The sequence below is a fragment of the Drosophila sulfurigaster genome, chromosome 3 (genome assembly GCF_023558435.1).
Source record: "Drosophila sulfurigaster albostrigata strain 15112-1811.04 chromosome 3, ASM2355843v2, whole genome shotgun sequence".
In the NCBI taxonomy this organism is placed as follows: domain Eukaryota; kingdom Metazoa; phylum Arthropoda; class Insecta; order Diptera; family Drosophilidae; genus Drosophila; species Drosophila sulfurigaster.
This window is the reverse complement of record NC_084883.1, coordinates 18,408,370-18,418,174: the sequence shown is the minus strand read 5'-3', so window position 1 is coordinate 18,418,174 and position 9,805 is coordinate 18,408,370. Positions and strand designations below refer to the sequence as shown.

Below are 9,805 nucleotides of genomic sequence, written 5' to 3'. Positions count from 1 at the left end.
TTATTAAGCAGCAGCAACAGCTTGGCGCTATTTCGCAAGCGCAAATAGCCGTTGATACTGAACTTAACGTATTTGCCTTTAAATTTAAATTTAAAAAGTAACGCTCGCTAATTTCACACAGCCGCGCGTTCTACACATGTATGTATGTGTGAATATGTATGTTTTGTGTGTGAAACTTCGGATGCTCCAATGCGATGACTAAATGTTGTTCAGTTGGGCACTGTTGCAATTAGTCAAAATGAGTGCATTTTAATATGAAATGTGTATTTTGATTTTGCTGCTCTTCCGGCAAGCCAAGTTTGTCTGTTTCTCTGCCGTGCGTTTGATGGCCCCCAAAAAGATTGAGAGAAAAACAAAATCCACAACTACGCGCCTGCTGTACCAACATATCAACCAGCCAATGCCATTGACAAGTTTCGCTCTGCGATATTTCGTTTCATTCGTTCGTGCACGAGCATTGTTGAAGAAGCACAAGGTGATAGGATGGATGCCGGCTGCTCAAAAAACGTAACGTTATGAAGAAGAAGAAGAAGACAACGAAGACGAAAACGAAATGTACCAATGCCAATGCGATGAATTCAAAAAATACAGACAATAAAGACATGCGAGGTTAGATTTAGAAGTACGTAGGTGGTAATCTCAAATATCAATATCAGCAGACATAAACAAATGTACGTACATGTATGTACATATGTACATATGTTTGTTTGTATATTAATATTTGATGACTAATAGCGAACAAGAAAATAGTAGCATATTATTTCTGCTACTCTATGCATGTATAGTAATATATTTTTGTATTTCCTGTTTTTCTCAACGCCATTTGTACATAGTTTTCAAGCTAACCTCGCAATCGTAGCGACAGATGGATGCAAACAGGCAGCAGAAAAACACGCATATGCTTTTCGAATGTACTTGGAAATCACCTTGCAACAGCTGCAACATCCTACAATGAATGTGTACAGCCATCCCTCACAATTTAGGGGATGATGCAGACGCAAGCAGAGTTTGGGAAATGGAAATCTACCTGTAGTTGTAGTTGTTGTCGTTGTCTTTACCTGCACACACATACACACACATGCACGCATACGCACACAAACACTAAGGCAGTAATGCAATGTGCATGTCGCTGATCTGCTTGTGCGCTGGCATAATTCCCTCTGCGTAGGCCAATGATCTTTATTTTGTGAGTCGCAGCTGCTCAACGAAATCATAAACTGCGCTGCGCATATCGAATAATTATTTCAGGCATACTTTACGTTCGCATATGTACATATGTATGTATGTATACATTGTCTGAATGATGTTGAATGTACAGTATGCTCAAATTAATATTTACGATTGTGCTGATGTAAACTCAGAGTGATGTATTGATATCGTTGACCATTAACATTGTATATCGATAAGTTAACTTTCGAGAGCTGGCACTAATAATACATCATGCAAAAATACCTTTTTTGAAGTAGAAAGTGGAACACGACATGAAAATCAGAGTCAGCGTCGTGTGCACATACTACAGCAGCAAGAAAAACTACAGCGCATTTAATGCGTGTTGATCATTGCGCTGATACAGTAAGCGTCTTTTGGTATTTAGTGCTAGAATACAGCAACGCATAAACACTCACACATTCTCATACATTCATATGACATCTAGGGGTTGTTGCTTGTAAGCATTGTAAAGCAAAAACGACGCTAGCATATGGCATTCAAAATAAACGTTTCATTCTCAAATCAAAAATTTCCGTATACGTTTAACAATAAAACGTAAACGAAGACTGTCGGCAAGCGTGTTGTGTATGAAATGGCGAGTATTTCAATGCTCCACGCAATTGTTTTCGAAAATAACGTCGCACAAGCCCTCACTTTCTCACGCATACCAATGCAAGTCTTGATAGCGCAGCCCTGGCAGTGTTTCACTTTCAGACGTTCCATTCACGCTTCGCTACGAGAGGTTGCCTTTTGATCTACTGCTTTGTGCTGTATTTCGTATGTTGAGTTAATAGCAAGAGAGAAGAATGACGTCACGACGTCTTAGAGCGTGTGTAGTATGTAAAATGTTTACTAAATTGACATCTAGTAAATATGGTGACTAGAATGCATTTGTTATCTGTTTAGAAATAAGTGTATATAGTATATGCATAACACAGATTGTGAAATTTGAAAATTAAACTGAAATAATGAATTACTCATTTCTTACTCAAAAACGTCAATGATTCACAACTTCAAAATATATTATTTCGTGCTCAGCATGTACAGTACATTTCGGCGTTGTGACGTCAGCTGCTCACGTTTGCTACTCTCGCAAGTGGAACACGCTACCTGACATTCTTCGCCATGCCAAGCATACATAAACGAAACGAATATTGAAAATGGAACCATTACAATTTCGGAGAGCAAAGCAGACAGACGGGCGCGTTCGTTTCGTTTCGTGTTGTACGACGAGTGAGTGAATTTTTGTATCGTTCGATTTGTTTTAAAATCGACAAAAGCAGCAACAACTACTAACGCGAAAATAAATATATTCGTTTATTAAACAAAAATATTTCGCAATAAATCTGCTGCATTGCGTCAACCAAACCAAGTGAAATTAAAGTCAGCACAAAAATTGACAAATTAAATTTTGCTGTCTGCGCGGCGTCTCCTCGTTTTCTCGAACACAACAACAAAACAGAAACAGCAACAATCACAAATACACGCATATAAACACATACAAAGAGACAATGAAAATGCCAATCGTGAGCTAAAGTCAAACTGCAGTTAGTAAAAGCAACAACTGTGATAATTGTAAGCTGAAAAAGGCAAGGCGCAAGTGAATAAAAATAACATTTACCACCAACCGCCACAATAAAAAGGAAAAAAAAAAAACAAATCAACAAACATCAGCAAAATGGATAACAGCAACAATGCGACGACTGCCGTGGAGGCCAACAAAATAGTCAACTATGCGATGCCGTTAGCTGCGAGCAGAATGCCAGCGTTTGCTGCAGCAACAGCAACAGCTGCAACTGCAACACCCTCATCCCCCGCCATGCCGCACTCTGCGCTATCGACGCCAACGAAGGAATTCCCGAATGCACAAATGCTACGCACCATTCGCGAGAAGCTTTTACGCACTCCAGGCGGCGTCTCGGAGCTGCAAGCTTTAAGCTTTGCCGAGCAGACGATCATCAACAGCAGCAGCAGCGGCAGCAACGTTAACGAGCAGCCCGTTAAGGTGATCAAGAACCGTTATCTGATCAGTGCCCAGCCTAGTCACATCTCAGCCGCAGCAGCGGCAAAAACACCCGCCTCCTATCGCCATCTCATCGATCTGACTTCATCAAACCTGCAGTGCGTGGATGTCTTCACCGGCGAACAGTTTCTCTGCAAGATCATCAACGAACCGTTGCACAAAGTGCAACGCGCCTACTTCCAACTGCAGCAGGACGAGCAGCTCTGCCGCAGCACCATCTATGGCCATACGCTGATCCGTGGTGTGCATGACCTTGTGCCACTCTCCAAGAATCGCACCTACATCATCATTGCCCCCGTTGTGCAGCAACAGCAGCAGCAGCATCGTGTCTATGAGAACCTCCACACATATATCAGACATGAGAAGCGACTGTGTGAATCGGAGGCACGTGCGATTTTCCATCAGATTTGCCAGACTGTGCAAGTGTGCCATCGCAATGGGATTATTCTGCGTGATCTAAAGCTAAAGCGCTTCTACTTTATCGACGAGGCGAGGTCAGTATACAAACCCACCCACTCATATTATCGATAATTAATCGATAACCGCCACACATAAAGTTCAAATGTGCCATTACAATTGTGGCATATGTTCATATGCTCGCCTGCATACATATGCATCTGTGTAGTATGTATGTGTATGTGCTGATGACTTTCGTAATCGATTGGTAGTGACCCTTCCCCTCACCCGCATCATATACTCACCACCAGCAACGACAGACTAGAGGCTGTCTCACTCACACCTCGCACACATTTGCTCGTTGTACTGGTTGCATATCTTTATTTTGCAATTCGATAAAAACTCGTTATGAGCAACAGTTTGTTTTTTTTTCATTCGTTCGTTCGTTCGTTTCGTAGTGTTATTGGTGCCACAATTGTTGCTCTTGTTATTGGCCGACACTGTTGTTGTTGTTGTTATTGCTGTTGCTGTCTGTCGGCCAGTTGTGGGTAACATTGAACGTTTAAGAAGTGTTGCAATAAAAATAACCAATAGATCAACAGCAACTACAACAACAACGGCAGCAGCAACAAATGCTATGATCTATGAATACAGTACAGCTCGAAAATTACTGTACGACCTGATGAAGAAATAGCATCCATTTATAGAAGTAGTTCCGCTACTATGATGGGCTCATAGAACAATTGTGTTCTTTTCGTCTCAAACGCGTACGTGTTGCGTACTCAATATTTTCGTTAATACTGTACACACGAAACACTGATAATACAACAACAAAATGCGTACTTACAAACATACACGCACATATGTGTATGTATATCTGGAGCGTACAAAGTGCTCGCAGCGAGGTTCCTACTTTGTACTCATTTACCCGTTTCACTGTTTGCGGTTTAAGTATTAATATGTGTGAATGTGTGTGCGTGTGTGTATGGTGGTATGAGTACAGTGCACGTCGAAATGTTAGGCTCACCTTCAAACTTGTGCTCTGTGTGCCGCTTGCAAAATAATTCATTTTGTGTCATTATACTCGCAATGAATGTTAGTGAATATGTACATAAATGTGAATGTAGTTATTTATAGTATAACGTATTCTGAATCTAGACTCGTAGCAAAGCGAAAAGCTTTCCTTTTCTGCTTTTCCTCATTCTCGTCGTACCTGTTGATTGCGAGAAAAACACTTGCAAATCGTTTTCTCTTACTTATTCGTTCTGTTCGTATGTTCACACACATTATATCGTATTTGTCTGTGTGAGTGTATAGTTCTTAGCAATGAAGCAATACTTGTTGAATGTTTTTGAACTTTTTGTATATTTTTTTTGTTTGCCTTACGTTTCCATTGCCAATGCAATTAGCAAATTTATTGCATTGACGTTTTCCGCTTTACGTATTGCCCGTTTATTTTTATGCATTTTTTTTTTGTTGTTTCTCATACTCTGTACACAAGTCTGAAGAGAGTTTATATGTATGTATGTATGTACGTTTGTATGTATGTAGTACAGTTGTGCAAGTGCGGAATATTAATGATCAGTTTGAGGAACTGTGTGTACAATATATTTAGTAGTTGACTATTATTATTACACATTATTTTTGACAAGTATATTTTTAACTTGAGGAGCTAATAATAATCATTGTAAATATATCCCCAGAATACGACTATATTTATATATGTATGAGTCAGGCAAATTTGGAAATTATCATCAAAAACAGAAAAACAATTCCTCAGTATTTTGAGTTGAATGTACGTTGTTTGTTCGCTTATCGTTGAAATATGAAACATACGAATACAAATTTGTTGTTTACGTCAATTTAAGATACAGTCTAAGTTCTTCGTTAAGTTGTCTATCACGATCATGTGTGAAGAAATCAGTCACTCTGAATAATCAAAATAGAATGATAAGTTATCGATATTCAAAAATATCTATCTGGGCGATAAAGACGGGAATTTAATATACACAACTAATACACACACTTAAAACACACAATTGAAGACATTCGACAGTAAGGTCAAATTGTGCTGTGGCCCTGACTCTGATCTTCTGTGTGTATATTTTCATGTGTTATTATATTGGCTACGCGTATACATATTTAAATAGCATTTAAATTAGCAGCACGTATTAGCTACCTTGTCTGCCCTCTTCTCTCTTTTCTGCTTGCCACTTCTCACCTCTCCACTTCACCTCTCTAGCTAATTGAGTGTGTGAGTATCTTTTGGAAAATACACATTTTGTTAATTTCAAATCGTAGCAACAACAAACAGACGCGCATTATTTGTACAGAGAGTGCAAGAGAGAGAAGGACTGATCACCAATCACATGCGCTGCGCTGCGCTCTTCAAATGAATGGACTGCGCAATGCTCGTCGTTCCCCTCTTCCAAAAACCCAACAAGGTCGCTTGTTGTAACAACGATCGCGCTGAGAGTCGTCGGTACACCACGCTGCTCTCTTCCTCTCTCTCTCTATCTCACTGATTGCTGGTGTGGTGTATTGTAATTTTGTCTGATGGCAAGAGGTGCGCTCAGTTTTTTTGTGTTTTTTTTTTCGTTATTTCGTTGTTGTATTCGGTTTGGTTTGCTCATTTTTGCTCAGGGTCAGCTCGAGGTTTTTGAGTTCATACATACATATGCAAACATGCATACATATTTATGTATCTTTATTTGTTTGTTTCATGGCACAATCAAAAATATTTGGTTGGGTTTGGCGCTGTGGCTCCTCACTCCATTATCTTATAGATGTTTGGCAGTTGTGTGTTTCATTGTCTCTCCACGAGAAGATTTGAAACCGTAGGTGGAGTTGTTGCAACTCCAAACGTCACTTGGAGCTGAGAGCCTCTCTCTATCTCTTTCTCGCTCACGAGCTTTTTTGCATGGAAATAATGTAGGCCAATGTCAACATGGTGTCACCGCTCTTGGGTGTTTGGGGTCGCCAGCTTTGTCAGAGATGGGCTACAAGTTGTATTGTTGTTGTTGCTGTTGTTATATCAATTACTTACGTTCGCCAGCTGGCAACACTGGCAACGCCAACGCAATGCCAATCGATTTGAGTTAAGTTGAGTGTGTGTCAGTGTTGTAATGCGCCAGCCAGTAAATGGCAACACCATCAAATTTCAAATCTTATGCAACTCTGAAACTTTGCAGCTTATTGAGATTGCATACAATAATGAATTTAAATGTGAGAGCTTTGACAATTTAGTATTTATTATTTAATTTAATTGATGTAGAACGATTTATTTTAATAAATTTGAATTTTGAAGTACATAAGGTTAATATCCAATAATGTAGTATAATTGTTTTATTACAATGAAGAGATTTACTTAAGAGAAAATTTCCTATTTATCTTACCGATTACAGAACGAAACTGCAATATGAATCATTGGAAGGCTCTATGATACTCGATGGTGACGATGATACACTGAGCGACAAGATCGGCTGCCCGCTTTACACCGCACCCGAGTTACTCTGCCCCCAGCCAACGTACCAAGGCAAGCCAGCGGACATGTGGTCACTGGGTGTCATACTGTACACCATGCTAGTGGGACAGTATCCGTTCTATGAGAAGGCCAACTGCAATCTGATTACAGTAATCAGACATGGCAACGTTCAGATCCCCATGACATTGTCCAAGTCGGTGCGCTGGCTGATGCTCTCGTTGTTGCGCAAGAACTACACGGAACGCATGACAGCCAGCCATATTTTTCTAACGCCTTGGCTGAAGGAGCAGCGACCATTTCATTTGTATCTGCCGGTCAATGTGCAGATTGCCGACGATTGGGATGTGGATAACGATGAGGATGAGCTTGAATGCATGGAGCAGGATGGAGATGTGAGCGAAATGTGTGCCTTAAGCGGAGATAAGCAAGAGCATGAATACGAGGATATTGGCGTCGAACCTCTCGACTATACACACACCACCTTACAAATGGCCCAAAACAGCAACAGCAATAGCTCTGCCACACCTTTGACGACGGTAAACGATGATGACGCTGATGAGGACATGGGCTGACCATTAGTTGACATTGAGCCGCGGATAAAGCCACTTGAAACTCGCTTTCTCGTATACGCTGGCGCGTGAACTTGATCGATCGATCGATCATTCGATCGTCTCAAGCTTCGATGTTCGACCCTCGACCCTTTTTTTTGGGGAGGCGTATACTCGTAGACTGATTTAACAGCTGCGACGTCAGATAGCCGAGGCTAAGGCGGCCCCGGGCTCTCCACGTCATCCATCCTGGGGTGGTGACCAAAACACCCAACTCACTCGCACACGAAAAGACTTTGAAGCCTCGCTCACTTACAAGTATCATTTATATAGGAAAACAAAAAAACAAATCTATACTAAAAACAAAAACTCACTGCCTTCCATGAGAGACGAATTGTAGTTCGTTCTTTATTATGTAGAACTCTCAAAACTTATTGTGTTGTCTAAACTGAGATGAGAGAGATGAGACACCGAATCCGAATCCTCGTAACTGCAACTTATTCTTCCTAAAAGCAACTTATGTACAATACATAAATTAATACTTTGCTGTAAATTGTTGAATTTATCAATCTATATATCAAGTAGAAAGCATTATTTTCAATGTTTCAAAATGGCAACGAATGCAAATTGTTATTTATTATTTAATATATATATTTTTTTTGAAGTTTTGCATATAGATATGAAAAAATGGCATACAAAGTGAAAAAAATTATGAAACGAATAAAACATCAAACTTTGATCTCACTTTTCAAAAATAAATTGCGTGCTATTTTATTCCATTTACTTTGAGAATTACCTTGACAGATTTTATAGATCCATCACACAGATTCTCTCAATCTATAGATATATGTATGTAGATTGACGTCATCATCATATGATGTGCGTCTAGGGCCAAATCATGCTGATGTCATATGGACTCATTGCACCTGCATTACCTTACCCCATTGTGGTGCTATAAAAGTAATAATGTTTATATGTACACGTAGTACCTGGGAAAAAATGTTGAATACCTTACACGAGGGAAAATTTAATCTTTTGATAAGGGGCTTATCAGTGACAGCCAGAATGAGATGGCAATTTCAATGTCAACGTGTATACCCTCTTAAATCGTTGAAAATGAAGGGTATCGTAACCGTATGTGAAGGTTGCCGTAAAAAAACGATCGCTTCAAGGTTATAGAATCGAAAAAACTGCAGATACATATGTATACATATTTAAAACTTTCGATTATTTTAAATTTACATTTGTAAATTATTCAAAAAGTCTTCTCCATTCGTATTAATGATCGACATCTGGAAATTTTAAAATTATTCATCAATATTTGTAATAATGATCGAAATTAGTTCAAAACTCTTTCACCTTTTCTAGAGTATTTTTTAGTCGAATTATGTTTTTATTTTAAGATCATTTGTTACGTTGATGAAGAAAAAAGTATTTATTTTAAAGTGAACTTTGAAAAATCGAAATTAAATATAATATACGAAAACCAATTTATCTATCTTACTCGAAACAAAAAAAATAATCACCATAACATAAGTCAAAGTCCTACATAACATTTAATGAACCTCCAAAACTAAATTGAAATTGCTTATTGAAATCTTAAACCAGTTTAAAAGTCAGACATATGTATAGTATGCATGAGCATACGACGTTAACGCCATTAAGTAATAATGCGAAATACAGCACATGAAAAACCTGAACAAAGAACAAAAGGTTTGTATACAATTGCGAAGGGGGTTGGGTTACATTAATATTGTTTCCATGAATAAAATTTCCACCCCAAAAATCGGTTTCATTTAGCTAGTAACTATTATTTTTAACACGACGCAATAGCAGACGACGAGTCGACGTGACAAATTCTACGTAGCCAGAGTTGTGTACTTTAGTCATCATATTATGAAATTGCTGAGAGAATTTCGTAAAAAACGTAAAGCTCAGCAGAGAATAACGTTTAGCGCCAGTCGAATGTGAATGTGACTTCCGACTCTCTTAACTTGGCATGCAGGAACATTTTGCATTGGGTGTGGTTGAACTTCTAGAACATTTTATGACTTCTTTGTTTCTTTTTGCCCGTTATTAATGAGTGTGGCAAAATTTGAAACTATGATTGCCTTGCTTTTGAAGAGATAAACTAATGGGGCGATA

General features: G+C 39.0%; 1 protein-coding gene across 1 annotated transcript; it reads left to right on the top strand.

Annotated features, from left to right (window-relative positions):
* Window positions 1-2,273: 2,273 nt before the first annotated feature.
* LOC133842595 (tribbles) lies at window positions 2,274-8,419 on the top strand. The gene is made up of 2 exons (XM_062275762.1): window positions 2,274-3,726; window positions 7,033-8,419. The coding sequence occupies exons 1-2, from the start codon at window positions 2,888-2,890 to the stop codon at window positions 7,682-7,684; spliced, it is 1,491 nt and encodes a 496-aa protein (XP_062131746.1). The 5' UTR covers window positions 2,274-2,887; the 3' UTR covers window positions 7,685-8,419.
* The last annotated feature ends 1,386 nt before the right edge of the window (window positions 8,420-9,805 follow it).